We start from the raw sequence: 25,457 nt of genomic DNA, 5'->3' as shown, positions 1-25,457 counted from the left end.
AGCAAGTGGGCACTGGTCAGTAAGTGGGGAACCCAGTTTACGATTTGGGTAATGCATAGAGAAATGCATGTACCTGCCTTGATCTGCCCCCATCAAGGTTTAGGGGAGATCTGTGTTTACCTCAACCGGCCCCTTGAGGCTTAGGGGACCAGTAAGAAGCCGTAGCTCCTATCATTCTCTCTAGCCCCCGTGAGAAGAGTGGTTAGGAAACGCTGGAGGAGTTGGAGCTCCCATCATCAGCAAACTCCCTTTGAGAAGACTAGACTAGAATAAAGTAAGCTTATTTAACCGGTCCGAAGCTGTCTTTCTGTTCTTCTCTCTGCCCAGTTCAAGAGTGAAGCTGTTAGAGGCAGAGGCCAAAGACTCCACTTCCTCCTCCTGTGCTCTTACCTGTCCTACAGCTTATCCCATTAGAATGTAAACTCCTTGAGGTCAGGGACTATTTTTCTGCTTTCTCCAGCGCTTAGCAGTATATGGCGCAGAGTAAGCGCTTAAAACAGATACTTCTCGGTTTGACTGGAACCTTGGACCTTCTTGAAGACCTAACTCGAGAATAGGGGTAGGGGAGAGCTGCAGGGAGGGGGTGACCACTCAGGAGAAGTTCGCTCGCCCCCAGCCCCTTCTCTTTGGCCACCCCACCGCCCTAGGCTGAGAGGGTGGGCTGGCCACAGGCAGCGAGGACAGAGAGAAGGTTGGGTGGCAGCCCCTGGCCCCTCCCTGCAGCTCGGATTGCCCAGCGCGCTCGGGCCAGGGCTGGGGCCAGGCGCGCCAGCGGGCTCCGCGCCCCGGAGAGCGGGAGGGCGGGCGAGCGCCCCATAGGGGGCGGCTGGGGGGCGGCGGCGCTCGCTCGCTGGCTGGCTCTCCGGGCGCTCGGGAGCCGTCGCCGCCGCCACTGTCGCCGCCCCTCGATGTCGCCGCCGCCTTTAAATGCTCGGGCTTGGCGTCGCCGCTGGTGCGGTGGCGGAGGCAGCGGCAGCGGCGGCGGGCTGGGCAGGGCTTCGGCTCCTCGGCGCTGGCGGCAACGGCGGCGGCTGCTGCTCAGGATGAGGGCTGCCGTCGCTCTGCTCACCATGCTCGCCAGCCTGCTCCTCTTCCTGTACCTCCTGTGGCTCACAGCCGACGGGCCCCTGAGCTCCAGGTAGAGGGGGGCGCCGTGAGTCCCCCTGCCTCGCCGCCCTCCAGGCGCTCCTCTTCGCTGTCCCCGTCCTCGGGACGCGGACCTTCGGAGCCTGGGAGCAGGAGGCGGCGGAATCGAGACAAACCCCGGGGACGGCTAACACCTGGGGAGGGGCGGACGCCAGCGGGTCCAGGGGAACGGAGGGGCGACCACCAGGATGGGGAGGCTCCAGAAGAGCTGCGAGGGCGGGAGGGGACCCTCCATCTCCCCAGCTCTGCACTGTGGCGCTGCCCTCCGCAAACCCTCCGGGCGCCCCAGTCCAGGCTGGCTCTGAGTGCAGCGTCCGCGGATGCTCGGCCGGAGCCGAGCTCCTCCTGACCTCAGTGTTTGACAACTTAGTTTCCTTCCCTTCCCCAGGGACTGGAAAGGCGAAGCCAAGAAAGCCGTCAACTTTAGCCCCGAAATGCCCAGGAAGCTCAGTGTGCCTTTTGCACCGTCCGCCCTCTCCGCAAACAGGTACGGGCAGCAGAGGAGGGGAGGCTGCGGGAGGGCAGGGGCTGTAGGTCGGCTCGTGGCTCCGGGGCAGGGTCTCTCCTCCGGTGCCCAGAGAATGCACCTCGGGGTGTCCCGGCAGAGGTCGGGAGCCGGTACGTGCGTCTGGGGCATCTCGGTTCTAAACTGGGACCGGTCAGGACCACGCTCTCACCCTGGTCAGAGGCTCTTCTCGTTCAGGGACAGAATAAAACAGAGCACATACCACCCTGAATGCCCTGATTCCCTAAAATCAGTGATAGTGTTGGTGGACAGTGAAAAAAACAAACCAGTTTAGTATCTCGTGATGGGTTTTGTTTATTTTTTTCTTTGTCTTCCATAACTAAAGATGTGGCTGCTTTGGGTATAGATGTAATGGTGGAGTAAAAATTAATTTGTATTTAACATTTGTGTTCTGACAAAGTAGAAATTGGGTTTTAAAATGCCCCGTCGTGTGTGTGTGTGTGTGTGTGTGTGTGTGTGTGTGTCTGTGTGTATCCATCCACATGCAATGTGTCTTAGGGATTCTTTTTATTATTGTTATTATTATAAATGTTCACATTGGTGTCATGTAGCTCCAAGCTTCAGAATAACTCAAGGTGAGTGTGGTCTTCTGCTTTTTAAAATGGGTGTCTGGTTAGATGTGAAAATCCAGCTACAGTTGGATGGTGTTGGGGCTACCGTCCCCTTTTCCCTCACCCACCCACACACACACACATACACAGAGAAGAGGATCACCAACCTTTTTTTTTTTTTTAAAGGAATGTAACCTGTATAACTTTTTGAATATTTGCTTTTCTGCTTTCATTATCCATCTAGAACTAATAAGATCACAGAAATCTCAATTTTTCTGTGTTTGGAACACTTTAAAGGCACCTTGAAAGCCTGGTTTCTAGAATCACCTGAAATTACACTTAAATTCTTGTTGTCTGTCTTTCTCTTCTTCCTTCATCTTCTTCCTAAGGCGCCTTAATCTTTCCCCCTTATGTATTTTGCCCACCCCTCTACGCACCCCCCTCCCTCACCCTTAGCCAATTTGCTTTATTGCTTCCCCTGTTCAGGACAGCGTTCTGGGCCCTTTCATTACTGCTTGTCTCAGGTTTGTGGTTTTCATCTTTCTTCCCCCGGCTCTCCTATGATATGTTTGTCTAGCTACTATGATCTGTGGGAAAGCTGCAGGAAAAAAAAATTGACTAGAAGTGTTGGCACAGAGCACTTCAGAGAGTGGGGCTGTGGAGTCAGTTCCAGTCTGCTATCAGCACATTTACAATTGAACAGAGAAGCAGAGGTGAACTGTGTGGGGGGGGGGGGAACAGGGGGAAAAGAACTGTATCTGTGCCCTTGCAATTTTGGGGTGAAGAGGAAAAGGGGAGAAGGAATCTATGAAGAAATCCTGCCCCTATTGTCCATCTGCTGTAACTGAGGTCGAAAAGGGAGCTGTGTTTCCTTAAACACTCATCTAATACCGATAATGATTTCTGAAGTTGGCACAGTGCTTTCCTTTATACAGAGAGGCCACTATCTCTCTCTCTCTCTCTTTTTTATTTGAAATGTATGTTAAGCGGACAATACAGTTCATAAAAGCAGCAGATGTGAATGAAGATGGCTAAATCCTTGAGAATCAAGGTTATTTGGGGGTTGTCTGGGCTTATATCTTGTGTGCTGCTCTCTCCATTAATGGTTTCTCTGAATGAGAAGGGATATGAAGAAAGAAAGGATGATTGCCTGGTGGGTGGGAAGGAGGAAATTGTCTCAGGGTTTATTGGCAGCAGAAAACATTCAAAGATAAGGGACAGTACAAAGAGGAATGATGAGGAAAAGAGGCTAGGACATGGAGCAGACGGGGTATGGAGAGGAGAAAAGGAAGGAGATAAATATATCTCCTGAATTGCCAGATGTAACATTTCTTTTCAGAGTTAGGAGAGTTTAGCTGCTATAATACAAGAGTTCAAAGATTATATAGACATCTCAGTTGAGGGCAAGAAGGAAGGAATTTTAAAGAAGTCACTGATGGTTTATATAAACTTTAGGAAAAATGTCTCAAGTCTCTCACGCCCAACATATGTTTTAAAGTACATTTGTCTCCACATATTTATGTTATTAATCTATCTATTTACTCTACCAGAATCACAGAATTTTAGAGTTTCTTAGAAGGGACCTCAGCAGTCATCTAGTTCAACCTCTCCTGGACAAAGAATGAGTGTCTACTGTAACATACCTAACAGGTGATTAGTCAATCTCTTGAAGATATCCAATGAGGGGGAAAGGCAACCCATTCAACTTCTAGGTAGTTCCAAGGGTGGACTGGTAAATGTTTAACAATCATCTCTCCAAAAAAAACCCAAAAAGTTTAATCTGCATTATTGCTAAGAGTTTCTATTTATTTTCTTATCTAGACAATTAAATAAAAAAAACCCAATAAATCCAGGCTTGCTTTGTAGAATTTGCTGATTTCCAAAGGTTAAGTGCTCACACTGAAAATTTAATGGTCTGCTACAGCTAGTTAGAGCTGGCTCTAGCACACCTCTGGATAATTCTAACCATTAGGTTTTTCCTGGCAGAAAGCCTAAATTTCCAACTTTGCAACTTCTAATCATTGCTCCTCTTTCTGTCTTTTGGGGATAGAATAGAATAAGACCAATAGTTTCTATAGGAAGCCCTTCAGATAACTTAGAAATTGCTTTCAGTTTACTCCCATGCCCCATCCCCTGGCCAAGTCTTTTCCTCTATGAGTTAACAATCCTGAATTCCTTCAAGCAATCCATATATGACATAGGCTCCAAGCCCTTATAATCCTGGTTGCCTTCCTTTGGACAACCTCCAGTTTATCTATATTCTTGCTATATGGTAGTGACCAGAAACTCCTCCAATACTTATCCTTGACACCAGAGCAGAATATGATATGACTATCATATCATTACTCCTGGAAGCTATATCTCTCTTAATGCAGCCAAGATCCCATTAGCTTTTTTGGCTGCCACATGAGTCAATCAATCAATTAATCAAAAAGCATTTATTAAGGTCTTGCCAGATAGTGTTAAGTGCTGGGGACACAAAAAGGAAATGAAACAGTCCCTTTCCTTCCCCTCATATCATTGTTCATATTGACTCTGCCATTCATTAAAAACTTAAGATCTTTTTTTCCTAAACTCTTGCCTAAAAATTTCTCTCTCATCCTGTATTTGTGATTTTTTGAGCCCAGTCATAAGGCTTTACATTTACACCTTTTAAATCTCAACTAAATAGATTCAGCCCAGTGGTCTAGCCTGCAGGATGTTTTTGGATTCTGATTCTATTGACAAATGGGTTACTGCTAGCTTTGTGTCATCTTCAAATCTAATAAATATGCCATCTGTGCCTTTCTCTAAGCCATTGATAAAAATGTCAAACATGGCATTCCTAACCAATGTTAGCAGATCCCTGAGGCACTCCCCTGGAGACCTCCCGCTAAAGTGATCATTAGTGGCTATTCTGAATCTGCCCATTCAACTAGTTTGGGGCTCATCCAGTTTCGCTGTGGTCTAGTTCCCATTTCTTCATCTTATCCACAAAAATACAAGTGATACTTTATCAAACACATTGCTGAAATCTAGGTAAACTGTACCCTAATTTGCCCGCTTAGTAACCCTTCCAAAAGGGTAGGGGATAGGGTTAGTTTGTCATTAATTGTTCTTGATGAAACTATGTTGACTCTTTGTGAGCAAGCTTTGTTGCCTCCTTTTCATCTTTAGTAATTCCTTCTAGAATTTTTGCCAGAAATGAAAGTAAACTAACTTGGCCTAGTGTCTTTGTTCTCTTCTCATTTTTTTGAAAATTGGTACATTTGCCCTTCTCCAGTAAGTAGTACTTAATCCATCCCCCAAGATCTTTTAAATATGGCTGATATTGTGGAGTCATTTCAGTCATGTCCAACTCTTCATGACCATTTGGAGTTTTCTTGGCTGGAGTGGTTTGCCATTTCCTCCTCCAGCTCATTTGACAGATGAAGAAACAGAAGCAAACAGGGTTAAGTGACTTGCCCAGAGTCACACAGCTTAGTAAGTGTCTGAGGCTGGATTTGAACGCATGTCTTCCTAACGCCAGGTATTGTGTTCTATCTGCTGCACCACCTAGCAGACCTCCCAGATATGGCTGATAAGGACCCAGTAATCAGCACTGACAATTCTTTCAGTACCTGAAAATGTAGTGAGCTGGGTGAGTTGAATTCAACAGGGCTATGTAGGTATTTTTTTTTAAAAAAACCTATTTCTTTATTTATATTCAATAATAACCACTACCACCACCCCCTCACTGGCCATTTTGCTTTTTCTAGTCCAAAGGTCATCCATTCTCTTTAGCAGAAAAAAACAGAAGCAGAATAAGTATGAAATAGTCTTCTTTCTCCCGCCAGTTATCAACATCCCATCTGCCCTCCACGGCAGTCCTAGCCCTACTTTGTTCTTCCTCTTTTCCTCAAAAAATCTAAAAAACAACAACCTCTTTTTGTCATCCTTAACATTCTTCAAAGCTTTAGTGGTCCTTCCATTAATGTTTTAAAAAATAACTTTATGAATATTTTTATGTCAACTTTATTTCTGAATATATCTCCTTTCTTCCTCTCTCTACTTTGAAAGAAGAAAGGAGGTGGGGGAGGGGAGGAGAAAACAGTTAAGCAAAACTAATCAAAATATCAACTAAACCTAACTGTGTATACACTTATAGGGTTCTATCCCTCCAATGAAGGGGGGAGGGTTCCTTTTTCTTATTTCTTCTCTAGGACCAAGCACAGTGCTGAAATTGTTGTTACAGGACGATTATATGCTTTTTTTTTTTGGTTCATCTTCTATTCCCTGCCTTCCATATTCTATATATAACTTTAAGAATCTAAGTTGAATGGTAAGTTCCCCATACATCCATATTGGTCTCTTCCTATGACTCCCAATTTTCTGTCCCATTGGAATTGCTTTCTTTTGTGTCTTCAGAATTTCATTCTTGACAGTTTAATATCCCTCCTGGGCTGGCTTCCTCTGTGCAACTTTAGTCCATGAGATCCTACAGATAAATCAACTGATCAATAACCATTGAGTAAGCAGCTGCAAATGGTAAGCACTGGGGATACAAACAAACATTTGTTTGATTTTTTTTTAAAGTCCTTGCCTTCGGTGAGCTTATATTCTGTCAGAGGAAATAACATATGAATATACATTTGGTGTATATAAAATTGATTCAAGTTGATTGTGGGGGGTGGGGAGGGACAGACATTGGCAACTGGGGGATCATGTTAGGCCTAATTATAGGAAATGATACTTAGGTTGAGGTTTAAATATCTAACAGGATTTAGGGGATCCCTTTCGCATGGCCTAGGTGAAATAGAGAGGGCTAAGTGATGGACTATATTAGTTGACAATCAGACCAGAGCACTATCCCACAGACTGCCACTTGACCCCTTACCATATTGATTGTTATATTGAGATCTAAGGAAATCAAAAGGCTACGTTCTTATAGTTACTCATAAATGGAGAGAAATGCAAAATATTCCTCATTAATTAATCAACTAGCTCTAATCCCCCGCCCCAGTTTATGAAATAAATTGGAGAAACACCTTTTTCTACAAGGTTTTGCTATCTCTCAATATCAATTCATTGTCTTATAGGCTTAAGTAAGTATTGACATTATTGGCTTTATATTTATTTAAAATGTTATAAGCAATGTAAGTATATATTTAGATATTTTAAAAATATATCAAAATGAGAGATATCACAGTCATAGTCACCTCTAACGAGGAACTGCAACTCCTGACTTTTTTTTCAACTCTGAAAATACAGTCCCATCTTTCAGTTCTCTCAGAATAGCAGTCAAAGACTCTCATTAATTCTCTTTAAGATATCTCCTCCACATGATAAAAGTTAAATTTAGTTCTTAAAAGAAATACAGTTAACGTACTTGGTCTTTCAGGAAAGAAGTTCTCTTAGTCCTTTATTTTTGTACTCAGTCTCTCTCTAGCCATGACTGTTACCAGTTTTTCTAGAATGACAAACTGTCTCTCCTAAGATTCTCTTCCCAGTTCCTTCCTCTGAATCATTTGAAGTCTGCTACCCCAAAATTTAGACTGCATTTCAGACTATGCCCAGATTTTCGCCTCTCTATCACAGATTTTAGGATGGAGTTGCCACTTCTCTTTTTCTCCACCAAGGGCTGGTAGGACAACCTGTAACTGCTACTCTTTTCTTTTTTTTCCCCCTTTTTTCTTTTTTTTAGCATGGGAACCGGGTCCTCTGACTTTATTTTTTAAATCTTTTTTTTGCTTTAAATAGTATTTTTTTACCCAATTACATATCAAGAAAAATTTTAGCATGCATTTATACAAGATTTTGAGTTCCACATTTTTCTCCCTCCCTCCTTTCCCCCTCCTCTCTGAAAATGGTAGGCAGTTTGATATAATTTATACATGTGCTATCATAGAAAACGTATTTCCATATTCATCACAGTTTTGGAACAAGAAACAGATCAAAAGGGGAAAAAAACACAAGAAAGAATGAAGCAAGTGAAAAACATATGCTTTGATCTGCATTCAGAGTCCATCAGTTCTTTATCTGAATGTGGATAGAATTTTCCTTCACAAGTCCTTTGTATTTGTCTTAGAGCATTGTGTTGCTGAGAAAAGCTGAGTCATTCATAGTTGGGCATCACACAATGTTATTGATAATGTGTATGATATTTTCCTGGTTCTGCTCATTTTACTTTGCATCAGTTTGTACAAGTCTTTTCAGGCTTTTCTGAAATCTGTCTGTTCATCATTTCTTATTGCATAATAGTGTTCCATTACATTCATAAACTACAGCTTGTTCAGCCATTCCCCAATTGTTGGGCCTCCCCTCAATTTCCAATATTTTGCCACCATGAAAAGGGCGGCTATAAATATTTTTGTACATGTAGGTCCTTTTCCCTTTTTTATGATCTCTTTGGGATACAGAATTGTTAGATCAAAGGGTATGCACAGTTTCATTGTCCTTTGCTCTCCAGAATGGTTGGATCAGTTCACAACTCCACCAACAGTGCATTAGTGTCCCAATTTTCCCATATCCTCTCCAACATTTGTCATTTTCCTTTTTTGTAATATTAGCCAATCTGATAGGCATGGGGTGGTACCTCAGAGTTGTTTTAATTTGCATTTCTCTAATCAAAAATTATTTAGAAAACTTCTTCATATGCCTATAGATATCTTTGATTTCTTCATCTGAAAACTGCCTGTTCATATCCTTTCACCATTTATCAATTGGGGAATGGCTTGTATTCTCATAAATTTGACTCAGCTCTCTATTTGAGAAATAAGGCCTTTATCAGAGACACTTGCTGTAAAGATTGTTTCTCAGCTTTCTGGTTCCCTTCTAATCTTGGTTGTATTGGTTTTGTTTGTACAAAAGCTTTTCAATTTAATGTGATCAAAATTATTTATTCTACATTTCGTAATGCTCTCTATCTCTTGTTTGGTCATGACTTCTTCCCCTCCCCAGAGATCTGACAGGTAGACTATTCCTTGCTCTTTTAATTTGATTGCTTCATTGTCTGTGGTACCTTTTTAGCAAAATCTATAGTTTCCTTCCTTATCTCTTTTAATTAGGTCTATTTTTGCTTTTACTTTGTCTAAGATTGGGATTGCTACTCTTGCTTTTTTTTTTTTTTAACTTCAGTTGAAGCATAAAAGATTCTGCTCTAGCCCCTTATCTTTACTCTATGTGTCTCTCTGCTTCAAGTGTGCTTCTTGTAAGCAACATATTGTAGGATTCTGGTTTTTAATACCTTCTACTATCTGCTTCCATTTTATGGGAACATTCATCCCATTCACATTCACAGTTATGATTACTACCTGTGTATTTCCCTCCATCCTATTCTTCCTCCTGTTTGTATTCTTTTTTCACCCTTTCCCATCTCACCAGAGTTTTGCTTCTGTCTACCACTTCCCCGATATACCTCCCCTCTGTTGATCCCCCTCCCCTTTATTTAATCTTCTCCTCCCCTACTTCCCTGTCATGTAACCATTTATCTGATTTCTATAGTTAGCTGATTGTGTATATTATTCCATCTTTGAGCCAATATTGATGAGAGTAAGGTTCAAGCAATGTGCATTGCCCACCCTCCCATCTTCCCCTCTAACTGTAATAGGTCTTTCTCACTTCTTCATGTGAAATAATTTACCCCATTCCACCTCTCCCTTCCTTCTGCACCCATTGTACTCCTCTTTCTCATCCCTTAATTTTTTTGTCATTCCCTCAGATTCACCATATCCCCTTACAATCTGACTATGTATATTCCTTCTATCTATCCTGTTAATAATACTTTAAGAGTCATAATCATCACCTTCCAGTGTGGGAATATAAACAGTTTAGCTCTATTGAATCCTTTATGTTTTCTTTTCCCTTTTTACCTGTTTATGCTTCTCTTGGGTCTTGATATTGGAGGTCAAAGTTTCGGTTTAGTTTTGATCTTCCCCTTAGGAAGTTTTGAAATCCTTTTATTTTGTTGAATGACCATTTTTTTCCTTGACATATTATGCTTGATTTTGCTAGATAAGTGATTCTTAGTTGTTGTCCTAGCTCCTTTAACCTTCAGAACATCATGTTCCATGACCTCCAATTCTTTAAAGTTGCCAAGTCCTGTGTAATCCTGATTGTGGCTCCCTGATCTTTGAATTGTTTCTTTCTGGCCACTTGTAGTATTTTTTTCCCCTTGACCTGATAGTTCTCATATTTGGCTATAATGTTCCTCGGAGTTTTTATTTTGGGAACTCTTTCCTGAGTTGATCTGTGTATTCTTTCAATGCCCGTTTTGCCCTCTGGTTCCAGAACATCAGGGCAGTTTTCCTTGATAATTTCTTGAAAGATGCTGTCCAGCTCCTCCTTTTGATTATGGCTTTCAGATAGTCCAGTGATTCTAATACTGTCTCTCCTGGATCTATTTTCTAGGTCAGTTGTTTTTCCCATGAGATATTTTACATTTTCTTCCATTTTTGTCATTCTTTTGAATTTGATTGATTCATGACGTTACATAGAGTCATTATATTCCACTTGCCCATTTCTAACTTCTAAGGTGTTGTTTTCTTCAATTAGCTTTTGTACTTTCTTTTGGCCAATTGTACTCTTTAAGGAGTTGTTTTTCTTCAGTGGAGTTTTGTATCTCCTTTTCCATTTGGCCAATTCTACTTTTTAAGCATTTTTCCAAGCTGTTGATCTTTTATTCATAATTCTCTTGCACTACTCTCATTTCTTTTTCCAATTTTTCTTCTGCCTCTTTTATATGATTTTTAAGCTCCTTTTTGAGCTCTTCTATGAGTTCTTTCTGGGCTTGAGACTCTTCCCATTTTTCTTTGGGGCTTTGCTCATAGATGCTTTGACAGTATTGTCCTCTTCTGAGTTTGTGTCTTGCCCTCTCTGTCTCCGTAATAACTTTCTATGCTCAAATTATTTTTTTTTATATTTTGCTCTTTTTTTTTTTGGCTTTTTCCTTTCTTTTAAATTTGATCTCTGCTCCCAAGGGTGGAATGGTCTCTAACTCACGCTTCTTGTGCTAGAGGCTGCAGGCCTTGGCTGTTTACCTGGTGCTGTGCTGATGTTGCCCAGAGGCCCACAAGGGACCCTCATGTCTGGTGCTGCACTGAGGGGGTGGAGTGGGGGAGGGGAGGCTGGTGCTGCTGGAGGCAGCTTACCTTGTGCTGAGCTGGGGTCCTAGGGCTAGGGTCTGGTGTGTGCTGAGGCCTGGTGGGGCTGTTTCTATGTTTCCCAGTAGCTATACTGAAGCATGTGGTGGTCTGACCTCTGGAGGCTCTCTGTTTGCCTGGGGCTGGTGCTGCGAGTGGCTGCATGTTTGCTTAGGCACCTATAAGGTTGGCAGCTACCTGTTTCCTGGGGGCTGTACTGCAGCACTTGGAGGTCTGGCTACTGAAGGATGCCTGCCTGCCAGGGGCTGTGCTGAAACACAGCTGGTTCTTGGAGCTGGAATCTGCCTGTTCCCTTGGCTGTGCTAAAGCATGTGGTGGGTCCTGATGTTGGTGTTTGCCTGTTCGACCACACTGGGGCTCAGGATCTCCTGCTGGCTTGCTGAGGTAGGGCTTGCTGCTGATGTTTCCAGTCCTGGCCTGTACTCCCCTTTCGCTGGAGTGAGACTGACCTTTCTTGCCAATCTTCCAAGTTTTTTGGGCTAAAAATCTTTTTGCTTTCTGCTGTTCCAGGATTTGTTTGAAGGCTCTATTTTCTGGTTGTTTGGAGGTGAGTATGGGAAAGTTACAGCGATTTACTGCTTACTCTGCCATCTTGGCTCCCAGAAATTGATATCCATGGGTATCCTTTTCTTTGAAGCCACTCTCTTTGGAACCAGGGTACATCTGGAACCTCCTAATTTTAAAGTATACCCAGAACCCCTACATTTTTCATTTGATGTTACATTTACTTAGCCTACATTTTGTATTTTTAATTTCTATAATTTATTTATTTATTCTTTTGGATATCCACTCTATACCTCTACATTTGTTAACTCTTTGTATACCTTTGTTTCCTACAGTCTCTATTTTAGGGTTCATTTCTTCACTTGGTCTTTGATTATTTCAGAGATGCTTTATACACCTGATCTTTTGTGCTTTGGTGTCCACCTTATACTTTTTACATTATCCACATGTCTCCACATTTTGTGATCTGGAGGTTCACCCAAGCACTTTGGAATTTTATGTTTTACGGCTACCCCTGCTACCCAACCACCTTTATTACTGAGACATATCAAATGACCCCATTTTATGATTTGGGGGCTCAAATTAAACCCTGCCATTTTCTGATTTGGCATTATTGATGCATCCAGGACATTCTTACCCAGAATGTAGTACTTAACTTTAACATCTTGCATCCTTTACAAAGGTTCTATTCATGGTGAGATTTGAGAGTATAATCAGTTAATTATTCTGGTGGATTTTATTCAGTACAGTAAAATCATTTAAAATAATATATGATTCCATAGTTTCAAAATGTATATCCATGTATAATTTAATCAAATACAGCATAGTGTTTGGTTGGGGAAAGATGAATTAAAAATAGAATGTAAAAATCATATCTTAAAACTAAATGTAAAAGAACATGTCCCCAAAGATTTAAGAAAATACCTTCACCTACTTCTTTGCATTGGTTGGAAGCCCATGAGTATGAAACATGACATATATTTTCAGGGGTTTTTTTTCCTACATATTGATTAGCTTTACTGATTTTTTTTCTCTTTATTTTTCTTAAAAAAAAACTTCTTTGTTATATGGAATAGCTCTCTGGGAGGGAGGGAGAGATATAGGCAATATAATTTCAGAAGATATCCATAAAGATTTGTTTAAAAAAACCTATATGTTAAAAATTCAAAGCTGCTGTTACAATGAACTTGATTGATTTTAAATTTTTGTACATGGGGGTGCAGAACTGGCCCTGGAGTCAGGAAGACCTGGGTTTGAATTCAGTCCATATTTGTCTTGTATGTGCCTCATTATTGACATTTGAATGCAAGTGCCTTCTGCCTTTCTTTGTATTTCTAGCACTTAGCACAGTGCCTGTAATGTAGTAATTAAGCATTTAAATGCTTGGTAAGTGTTGACTGCCTCTGACATTCCTGACTCTGTGACCCTGGTCAATCACTTAACTTCTCAGTGGATCTAGCTGACTCCCTAACAGAAAGCCATGTATTAAATTCAAAATGTATATTTTTCCTCATTTTTATTTGGAAAACAGTAACAGACAAGAGAGGTACCAATAGAATTAGAGGTCTAGAATGGTGCAATTGGTAGTCTCATTGTACTCTGTCCTGATCAAACCAAATCTGGAGCTCTTGCATTCGATTCTAACCACCATAGTATAGGAGGGACATTGACAAATCTGAAATCAGACCAGAGAAAGATATGTAGAATCATTGGGGGATTCAGGATCATGCCAAACCGAGATCTCTTTATTTGGAGAACAAAAGTAGAGAAAGTTGCCTTTTAAAGTACTTGAACATCTACATTAGGGAGGAATTATTGTTTTTCTTATCTCAAAAGAGCAGAAGGACCAATGATTAGAAGTGGCAAAGTAGATTCAGACTAGCTATAAGTTTGTGGTTTGTCCTTCATTCTTGAAGAGGACCATGACATCAGGGATATGATGACATGACTTGCAATTGACTTTGATTTGAGTGAGGGAGGGCTGTGCAAAGTCGCCAGCCTCACTTTCTCCTCCAGAGCCATCTGGGTCACATAGCCAGATATCTTTCAGGATGACTGGAGATGGCCCAGGATGCAGTTGGAAACCTTGGCCCTTTTAAGCTAAGGTCTTTTCAGGTTCTCACTTCCAATGAAGCAATATCCATTCAGTGAATAGGCCTCTTTAAGAAGTGAGTCAAGGGACGGTCCCTTTAATAAAAAGAGAAAATCAGCCTGGGAGAGGAGGACCCTCAGAGTTGCTGGCCAAAAGAGAAACAGTTACTATTTACATTCACTCTGAACTAGGAGGGCCCCCAAAAATAGCCATTAAGTGGTACTTTGGCAGAGACCTATTGTTGTCCAATCCATGAGATCCAGAGTGAATAGAGTTAGAAAAACAACAGAACAAATGAGAGCCATTCAAAAGTGGAATGGGGGTGTTGATTCAGCATTAGGACAACCATAAACATAATCAACCATATTCATATTAAAAACAATAAAATCATTCGATCATATCATTAGATGCAGAGAAAGGTTTTGGCAAAATGCAACATCCCCTTTATGTTGAAAAATAAAAAGCATAAGAATTTAATGTCCCATTCCTTAGTATGGTAAAGAGTGGCTACCTAGCAATACAGTGGGATGCTGTGGGAGGCTGTGAGCTTTCCATAACTGCAGGTCTTCAGGTAGAAGCTGGATGACTATTTGTTGGGCACATTATGCGTTGGTCTAGTAGAGCTCCAAGGTAGAGAACTCCCTCAAAACTCTGAGATTGTTTGCTTATGTGCAGCTTTTGAGAGTATTTCAAAGGTGAGTCTTCCAAAAAGTTGGTTCTCTTATGTGATTATGTTGGAGGTTACTTCTTCTTTTTCACTGAAGCAGTGATTCCACTGGTTATAGGCAACTAACTCCTGGTGAGGAAACCCTTTACGAATTTGGGTGGGTGATTCTTCTACAACTCAGATTCACAGAGAATTGTCTAGGACAGGGATGGGAAATCTGTGGCCATAAGGCTACCCTTAGGGCCCCAGGTTCCCCACCCTGGTCTAGGATGCAGAAAAGTTAAGTGACTTGCTTAAGGTCACACAGTCAGTATGCTTCAGCAGTGAGACTTGAACCCAGTTCTTCCAGATTCAGACACTGGCTCTCTATCCATTATACCACACTGCTTTAATTTAAAAAACAACAATAACAACACTATGAAATATGTTAAAACTGTATGTGTGTTAAATTTCAAATAAAAAACCGTTGCATGTATATGTTAGTATGCATTTATTATGAAAAGCTCTAAGTGTGTATATGCATAGGTGAGCATCTTCTGAAAAAGAGGGTACTGATCTGTATATATAAAACTTCATGACTGGAATATACAGTATCTTACACACAGTAGATGCTTAATAAGTGTTTGTTAAATTGAATCAAATTGATTCAGACATTTCTAAAGGGCAACAAAATGTGAAATTTCTCTTAGGGGACTTGTTTAATGATATGGCAACAAGCCGAGATAATGAATTCCCAGTAGAAACAGTTCAGGTTGTTCTGGAAATGCAAGGCCCAAAAACAAATAACAACAACAGCAAAAAACAAAGAAACAAAAACACAAAAACACACACAAGGGAAAATTCTTCAGGAAAATCTAGCTCTCTAAACCTGTTAAATTTTTTCTTTCTGAACAATTATTAAAATACAGCCATGCCACAATCCTAATTCTAAGAGCCTGGTTCGTTTTTGTTTTTCGTATGAGCTGGAAAGGAGCAGTGCTATTCCTTGGAGATGAAGAATAAATTGCTCAAATGATACAGACACAAGTACATAGATATGTGTATAATTTCACTGCCTCATAATAATCCCCACACTCCACTGCCCTCACCATGAGAGCACGCAGTCACTCTCAGAAATAACCCTCTGCAAGCCTGCCATGCACTTACAGAGCCAGCAAGCTTTGTTCTTATCTTGAAATATCACAGCAGAGAACTTAGCAGTCCTCCTCACTGTGAGTAAATCAGAATTCTGAATGTCTTGGGAGAGTCTTCAACTACAGTCTGAGGCTTAAAGATCTTTCTTGTAGCCACTACCTCTGGAAAGAAACCCTCTCACATTAAAAACAAAACTGTCAACTCAAGCCACTGAAAGTATGGTAAAACCTTGGGTTTTGTGTTTTGGGGTTTCTTTTTTGTCAGTCATGTCCAACTCTCCATGACCTCATTTGGGGTTTTCTTGGCAAAGATATTGGAGTAGATTGCTATTTCCTTCTCCAGCTCATTGGACAGATGAGGAAACTGAGGCAAACAGGTTTAAGTGACTTGGTCAGGGTCACACAACTAGCAAATGTCTGAGGCAGATTTGAACACAGGTTTTCCTGACTCCAGGAACACTACTCTATCCACCACACCACCTAGCTGCTCCTAAAACCTTGTTACTGAACTCCAAAAATATTAGAATGAGATCACTCAGTCATTCTCTCAGCAATTCTGTTTCCTGAATCAATGTGGGTGGTGTGGGGTGGTGGGTATCTCCTCAGATGTTCAGCTTTCCTAAGCTGCAATTTTCTCTCTACTCAGTTTAATGATTTATTTCCTTTGCTCCCCATCCCAATTTGTCCATGTTTACAAGGTTTTCCCTATAATTTATAATTAGTCCAATGAGCAAATATATTAACTACATTTGTATCAATTTTCCCAAGAAAAGGAAGTTTTTATCTAAATAATTTTATCCAAATCCATTTATCAAAGTCAATTTTCCTCTTGAAAAGATGTATCAATGCATTGTTGATGGAGTTATGATCTGATTCAACCATTCTGTACAACAATTTAGAGCTATGCCTAAAGGACTATAAAACCATGTATACCTTTTGACCTAGCAATATTACTACTATATCTATTTACCAAAAGATATTAAAAAAAGAAAAAAGAAGAAGACCTATATATAAAACAGTATTTATGGCAGCTCTTTTCTGGGGTTAAAGAATTAGAAGTTGAGGGGATGCCCATCAATTGGGGAATGGTTGAACAAGTTGTAGTATGTGATTATGATGCTATTGTAGTATAAGAAATGATGAGCAGGATGCTCTCAGAAAAACCTGGAAAGACTTGCATGGACTGATACAAACTGAAATGTACTGTGTGCAAAGTAACAGTAATATTGTAAGATGATCAGCTGTGAATGACTTAGCTATTCTCAGCAATACAGCAATCCAAGACAACTCTGAAGGAGTTATGATGAAAAATGCTGTCCATTCCCAGAAAAAGAACTGCTGGTGTCTGAATGCAGACTGAAGCACACTTTTTAAAACTTTATTTTTCTTGAGGTTTTTTTTTCTTGTCTGTTTTCTTTCACAACGTGACTATTATGAATATGTTTTGCATAACTATACTTGTATAATCTATATGGAATTGCTTTCTTTCTCGGGGAGGGGAGATAGGGAGGGAGGAAGGGAGAGAATTTGAAACTCAAAGTTTTAAAAACAAATGTTTAAAATTGTTTTTACATGTAACTGGGGAAAAATAAAATACTAATTAAAAGCTTAAAAAAAGAAAAAATTAAAAATACTCAATTCATATTTTCACTCCATATTCTCAAACTATTTGATGTGTACTGTAATGCTATTATACAAATATTGTGCTAATGATAAAGTCCTCAGAGAAAGATATCATAGAAATTTAAAATAATAATTCTGTAATCTATGGAAAAGCAATAAATGTCATAGCTATATTCACCAAAATATATATCAAAAAAGTAATGACTGGCATGTACAATAAATTTTTATCACTATATGACTGTACTTGGCACAGAGTTGGAGGGGAAGCTGATCTTGAATGTGGGCATTGAGATAGAGGTTTTTGCTACTACCTTCTAAATTTTAGTACCTTGCTGCCAAACTCTGGTTGCCCTTCCTTAGTTGAAGCTTTGCTTGGGGTATTTTATGCTAATGAATTGAATGTGAAATGTAGTTTATAAACGTTCATTGAACTATAAACTATAGTAAAAAAAAAAAGAACCTTGCGAACTTTGACAAGTTTTAATGTGGGGGGAGGAGGGAGAGAGGAGAGCATGAATCATTGAGCTGAGTAGGGTGACATCTGCAGTTTTGGAAGGGTCAGAGCAGAACATTAGGGAACATTCTCACCCATTGACTCAGGAAACAAAGTTGGTGAGAGGACTGTCTGAATGAACTCATTCTGATTTCTTGACATCCAACAATGGAGTTTGGCTGTGCCTTTAAGGCATTGAGTTGTTATGTTTGGCAGTTATGTTTTTAATGTGAGGGCCACCTTCTGGAGGTGGTGGCCACAAGAAAGAGTTTCAGGTTTTCAGGGGGGTGACAGTAGAACAGTTACAAGATAAGGTCTTCAGCTTTCAAATCTAGCCACCCTGAGTTGGGGTGCCTGTGATGGTGAGACATGGACAAAGCTAGCGCCATAGGCACATGGAAAGCTTACAGAGGGTTATTTCAGAGAGGTGCTGTCAGTTCTCATGGTACATGCAGTGGCGTGTGGGGTTAATGTGGAGCTAGTTAAATTATATACATATCTGTGTATTTGTGTCTTTATAATTTGAGCAATTTATTCATTATCTGTAAGGAGCAGCCCTCTGCCTTTCCACATCTTCCTCCTTCCCTCCCTCCCTCCTTCTCTCTCTCTCTCTCAAACAAAACCTGCAGAATAATGATTTTAGAGTTATGATTATGACTCTAATGGGACAATTGCTTATAAAATATGAAAAAAAATTACAGAATCTGAATTGTGGTAAAGAATTTTCTTTGTATTTTTGGCCTATGTGCTTAAGAACCTGAACAGTTTTATTTGGGTTTAATTAGCTCAAGATATTATCATATCATTAAATAACTTCCCTAAGATGACTTACATATTTTCTTATAGGAAATAATGAAGGAAATAAACATTTATTAAGCACCTACTACGTATTAACCAGCTTTACAAATAACGACCCTATGACTATTGTTATCCCCATTTTACAGTTGAGGTGGGGCAGCTAGGTGGCGCAGTGGATAGAGCACTGGCCCTCAGGTCAGGAGGACCTGAGTTCAAATCCAGCCTCAGACCAAACACTTGACACTTACTAGCTGTGTGACCCTGGGCAGGTCATGTAACCCCAACTGCCTAGAAGTAAAAAAACAAAAAAATTTACAGCTGAAGAAACTGAGGCAAACAGGTTAAATGATACACCCAAAGTCACACAGCTAGGAAGTGTGTGAGACTAGATTTGAACTCAGATCTTCCTCCCTCTAGGCTCAATGCTCTAACTCTTGTACCACCTACTTATACTTTAAAAATGACCAGATTCTGTGAATGTACTATACAATTACCCTATTTTTAAACTTGAATGTAATTTTTTTCACTTTTTTTTCATACTCTCCCTCCCCACCAATGTGGCTAATATGGAAATATGTTTTGCATGACTTCATATGCATAATGGGTATTATATTTCTTGCCTTGTCAATGGGTGAGGGCGGGAGGAGAGAAGGAAAGAAGGTGGAATTGAAGATAAAGATTCATTAATTTGAAAACCTGCACATACACATATCCGAATACACTGTACAACTTCATATGTGCACACTCAGTAATTTTTTTTTTCAAAATTCCGTGCACAGGCATTTGTGTCTGCTTCCCATCAACAACTTTCCTATGAGAACTCATACTCTACCTACTAATCACTTCCCTACTTTTATCAATATCATTACTTTCAAAGATAATTTAATTTGATCGGAGGAAAAAAAAGTAATACATATAACAAAGACATCAACCATACTTTTCCTTCATTCCATGAATCCAACCCCTCCAAAAGGCAGAAACCATTTCTAGGCTGGCATTTGTGACATCAGCCCCTGCTACCATCATCTGTGCCAAGGCTTGAATCACAGAATGCTAGGAATCAGTTCATAAGCATCTTGGCTTCTAGCAAAGCTGGATGCATGAGGTTAGCGCACCATTGGTTTAGCACTCTGTAGAAACTTAGGGTCACTCTTCTGGTTGTAGATGCACAGACAACAAGCATAGAGGATTCTACAGGGTATCCTAGAAGAAACAACATCTGTCAAGCTTCTCCAAATGGAAGATGTTATTGTTTCCTATTCAGCTTAATGATTCATTTATAAATATATACTATACACACATATGTAGGGTGTGTGTGTGTGTGTGTGTGTGTGTGTGTGTGTATGTGTGTGATATTTGAGTCCAATATTTCAAAGTCCAATGGGTACAATGGGTGGGGAGCGGAGAGAACTACTACACACTTGGCCACCATTTCCCTAATGTTTTTCTTCCCATTCCAACTCAGTCTTTTTTTTTGATTCAGCAGCCCATCCTACCCTTCTCCATTACTTAAAGGCCTCCTGGAAATTCTCCTGGGCTCTGTTTATCCCCTGAGCTATATAGGGATTTACAGGTGAGGTCTATAGATAGGGTCTTTAATATCTCCATGTTTAATTCATCCTTCCCCCTCCAGCCAGCATTGTATTTTATTCACAAACATGTACAAACACATTTTCTAAATTAGGAAAGTGGACGCTGCTTCATGGTGGGTTTTTGCTTTAACTCTATAGAGTCAAATCTACTTCAACAAGCCTGATTTTTACTTAATTTTTTAAAGTTTTATTGATGTATTTTGTTTTTACTTTACACAAATTTAGAGATTATTATACTTTCTTGAGAAATCTCTTGTAACAGTAAAATAGTTCATTAAAGCTAATAATATTTCACGTTTGTAGTACCTCATCTCTCTTTGTAACAGAAAAAAATGAATAGAAATCTATTTTCACCTTATCCCAGAGCTACGTTATTGAAAAAAGAAAAGGAAAACAAATTTCTCATAACAAATATGCATAGTCAAGCAAAACAAATTGCCTCTATGTCTGTATTTTTAAAAAAAACATGCCTCACACTGCTTTTTAAATCCATCACTCCCTGTAACAGATACCATGTTTTATCATTGATTTTCTGTATTCATGAATGGTCAGTATATATTGATCATCATTCTTACAGACTTTTTACAGTGTTGTTATTATTGTGTAAATTGTTCTCCTGGTTCTACTCATTTCCTTTTTCATCAATTTATAAAAGTCCTCAAAATGGTCCATGTTTGTACTATTGGTGTTATGGTATAAATTATTCTTGTTCTGCTGACTTCACACTGCATCAGTTCATATAAGTCTTTTGATGTCTTTTTGAAATCATCTATTTCTTCATTTCTTACAGTGTGAGAGTATTCCATCACATTAATATACCACAGCTCATTCTTCAGTTGATGGGCATCCCTTTAATTTCGTTAGATCAAAAAACCCAAAAAGATCCTTTATGTATAAAAATATTTAGAGCAGCTCTTTTTGTGGTGGCAAGAAACTGACAACAAACTTGGCTTTTACTGACCACAATTATGTGGGAAGTTTTATTTTGTAGCATTAAATAGTGATTGGCTATCACCTTCACCTCTGTTTATACCTGCTCTTCTTTTGGTCCCTTTAGCTTTGGAGAGACCCACCTGACATACTTTTGGAAATTAATTTTTCTCTCAAAGCCTCAATATAATTGTCTCATGGAGGAAAACAGCTGATTTTCATTAGGTTTAAAAGTGACCCAGAAAGTCTGATTTGATAGACAAAGACTACAGGCTTGGTTAGTCCTTTGCGTTCTATGACTAATTCTCTGGAGCACCCAGAGAGCAAATCAAAGTTTTTCAAACTTTTTCCTCAGTGCTAATAAACATACCCCTAATCTACTATCCATTTCAAGATCTTTTATTTTTCTGTAATTTGGTTCAACAAAGGAGAATACTGTGCAAAAATGTATATATGTTTTATCACCATCTGTGAACCCACAGTTCACAGTCAGTTTTTGATTCATTTTCTTTCTAGGGAATATTTTCTTGTTTCAAGAACACACTGATAGTTTTGCATAAGCATCCTTCAAATATAGGAAACTGTATAAAAAAGGTTCTACTTATGTTTTCTCAGCTTCATTAATTTTTTAAATCACTATTGATTTTTTTTTCTTATTCACAAAAAATGACAGCTGAAGATTATATAATCATCATTTTAGATATAGAAGGGACCTTGGAGGCTCTCCAGCCCAACCCTCTCAGTTTGGAGATGAGTTAAACTGAGGCCCAACAAGGTAGGTTAGGTAACATACCCCAGGTCACAGAGGTAGTAAATGACACCTAGGGTTTGAACACACTTTGCAATAACTCTCTGCCATAACATACTGAATCTGCATTTCTCCATTTTTATCACAAACTGATACAATATACAGATCTCTTTTGTAGAGATACTATATTGTAGGCAAGATATGGGTACCTAAAACATGAATCTCTTCACCTCTCACTCTATCCCAGAACTATTCTGTCACCTACATACGATACCAAAGACTCAGACAAGCAGGGGCTCATCATGTTTGCCAAGAAAGCCTTTCATTCTGTTTGGCCCGGAGTCCTAGGTGAGGCTTTCAATAGGAACCACAGAACCGCAGCAAAATGTTGAGAATATCTTCATGGCACTGTTATTATTGGAGATTGTTTAGATGCAAATTGTACATATTCATCAGCCAGTCATTCCTTGCTGTTCTTCTAGGGGTTCTTGAATTTTTTTTTCTTTTTTAAATTATAGACTCCTTTGACAGTCTGGTGAAGTCTAAGGACTAATAATAATGGTCTTTTTAAAAATTCATAATTGAAGGAAATTCTAAATTTAAGTTAGCAGTTAAAGTAAAAATGTGATTTTTAGAGGTGAAAGTAAAAATGTATTTTTTTTCTCATCCAAGTTCATAGACTCTCTCTAAGACTTTTCTGTGGATCCCCTAAGATCTCTCTATGGACCTCTTGGGAGGTGGTAGGTCCCAGTTAGGGACTCTTGCTCTAGCATATACTTCCTCTGAATAACATGAATAAACATGTGGTCAGAGTGGCCCTTAAATCACCCTGAATATGCTTCAGCTGCATACACAATGCCTATACTTGGCACACTGTTACACACAGTAGGTCCTGAAAAATTATTGCTGCATAAAATAATAAAGCAGTCCCTCCACACATGAATGGTTTCAGAAAATAGACTCTGGAACCCTGGTGAGGGTAAATCCCATGTACAGTCTCTGTGGTCATGCTTGGAAGCAAATAGCTTATTCAATAGCTGGAGAAGAAATTTTTTTCTTAACCCCTGTATCTGTAAACAGTGATTTTGCACAGAGTCATGAAAGTGAATGCCCCATCGCAAACTCAGTTGAAACTGTAATGATGAACTTTTGCTTCTTTCTTTAATAAAGACTAATCTATCAACTAGTAGCTTCTTGAGTTCAAAGAGTCAAAAAAAATACAAATTCAGTTCATGTGTGACTCTCCACCAAATTAACTCAGTGAATTCCCATGATGTCAGGTGATCTGACAGTTTCTAAGGACGACTGGCCACTACTAGTCCTTTCTCCCGTATCCCTCCCAAAACAAAATCAAACAAAATAAAGTAAAAAGCCCTTTCAGATAGATAGCCAGCTGTGTCTTGGACAGTCTCTACTTTGACTCCATTTCTAAACATCATTTTCTTTGTAAGCAACTACTTTTCCAAGAAACTTTCCTTAATCCTTCCTCTTTGCCTTAGGTTCCTGTTCTCCTGTCTTCACTTACATAATCATCCAATCCACCTTCACATACCCAAACTATTTCCTTTAAACCAGTTCCATCTATGATCTTTACCTTACCAGCTAAGGGGCATAGTAGATAGAGTATTAGTATTGGATTTGAAGTAAGGGAAACCTGGGTTCAGATCCTGCCTCATACATTTACTAACTGTATGACCCTGGGCAAATCACTTAGCCTCTCAGCATCTGAAAAATTAAAATAGAAGCTCATTCAAAGGACACTGGAAAGGTGAATTGCAGCTACAACTCATTACCAAGGAATAATAGCTCTAGAGAAGCCATAAAGTATATGATCAGAGAGACTGTTGAACCATGCTATGTAAAATGAGCAGTTGAGTAGCCTTTGTAATAGAATTAACAGGACCCTAATTAATGAAATTGTTTATTTTTCTCTCCTGCTATGGGTATTTTTTAGGTTTTACTCTTCAATATAACATCTCTTCGGTATGATAGCTGTTATGCTGGAGGATTTGAAAACAATATTAATGTTTTCTTTGTGTTTGCTCATATCTACTGTCCTACAGAGTAAATCCCTAAAGGGTAATTTTGACTTAATTTAATTCCATTCTTTAAAGCAATTAATTGATCAATAGCCATTTGTTAAGTGTCTGGTTATTGTGCTAAGTGCTGGGATGCAAAGAGAAAGCCAAAACAGTCCCTGCCTTCAAGGAGCTTACAATATATACGTATTAAGTATCCATAAGGTATTTTAAAAAACAGAAAAATTCCATTCCTAACTAATCAACAAGCATTCATTTAGCACTTCTGTGCCAAACCTTGGGTTGGGCCCTGGGGATGCCAGGACTAAAGTAAAATCATCCAGAAGTTTATCTTCTTACAAAAGTATATAGATCGGGAAATGCAAGAAAATGCAACACTTTGTGGGGGAGGGAAGAGGAGAGACAGAGACAGAAAGAGATTGAGAAGGAGAGAGACAGAGACAGAGAGACAGAGAGAAGAAAAAGGAGGAGAAATGAAGAAAAGAAAGAAAGGGAGAGAGAAAGAAAAAATAGAGAAGGAAGAGGACAGAGAGAGAAAGGTAAGTGGAGGCATCATTGAGGGCTTCATGAAGAAGGTGACAATTGATGAGGGCCACGAAGGAACAAGAACTCTGATTGGTGATTCTGAGAAATGGTGATTCTGAGAAAATTCTGAGAGATAGGATAAGGATTCTGAGATATGGAGAGAAGACAAACTAGGAGGTAGTTTGGGAGAAAGAGGAGAGCTGAGAGATGGGTGCTGAGTTCCAAATTCCGGTTTTGCTAGAACACAGAATGTGAAAAGAGGAGTAACAGTAGATTGTGCTAAAAGGGTAGGTTGTGGACACCAAGGAGCCCCTTTGCAGTCAAAGTTAATATGAATCAGTTTTTTCTGAAATGTTCCCAGTCTAACGCACTATATTTTCCCAAACATCCTTGAATTTGCTGGACCTAGTTACCCATAACTCTAAAAGGTCTGCTCTAAATGGTCAACATAGTTGTCTTTCTTACTGAACCCATGTTGGGCTGAGAAATGGGTCATTGAAAGAAAGGGTTGGGAAACAGCCTAAGAATAATGTAGGAGAGCAGTCCAAGACAGAGTAAGAAGCACACAATATGGTAGGGGAGAACATGGAAGAATCATAACATTTTAGAATTGGAAGAGATCTCAGGGAATAGTTTTGTGCTTATTAAGTTCAGGGAATATGGAGTCAGTTGGTTGAGCCCATGAATGAATAGGATGGAGAATTAGGAGGCAATTCCAGGGCAGGGGAAGAAGCCTGCAAGGAAATTTGGAATTGGTGCTAGATCCCTAGAAGCCATTGAGAGTGGGTTAAGAATGCAAGGTGGGAAGGAAGGGCAGGTAGCTGGTGCAATGGATAGAGCACCTGCCCCAAAGTCAGGAGGACCTAAGTTCAAATCCAGTCTCAGATACTTATTAGCTTCATGACCCTGGGCAAGTCACTTAACCCCATTGCCTCTTATGGGGGGGGGAAGGAATGCAGGGTGGGCAAAGG

General features: G+C 39.8%; 1 protein-coding gene across 1 annotated transcript in view; it reads left to right on the top strand.

Annotated features, from left to right (window-relative positions):
- The first annotated feature begins 863 nt into the window (after nt 1-863).
- Nucleotides 864-25,457, top strand: part of ST8SIA6 (ST8 alpha-N-acetyl-neuraminide alpha-2,8-sialyltransferase 6) — a 118,009-nt gene continuing 93,415 nt past the window's right edge. Inside the window, exons 1-2 of the mRNA XM_020966908.2 lie at nt 864-1,138; nt 1,535-1,633. Of these exons, the coding sequence (XP_020822567.1) occupies nt 909-1,138; nt 1,535-1,633 (329 nt within the window). The 5' untranslated portion in view covers nt 864-908. The remainder of the gene's footprint in view (nt 1,139-1,534; nt 1,634-25,457) is intronic.

Source organism: Phascolarctos cinereus, unplaced genomic scaffold, assembly GCF_003287225.1.
Source record: "Phascolarctos cinereus isolate Bilbo 61053 unplaced genomic scaffold, phaCin_HiC Scaffold_1;HRSCAF=81, whole genome shotgun sequence".
NCBI lineage: Eukaryota > Metazoa > Chordata > Mammalia > Diprotodontia > Phascolarctidae > Phascolarctos > Phascolarctos cinereus.
This window is presented reverse-complemented; position numbering and strand designations above follow the sequence as displayed.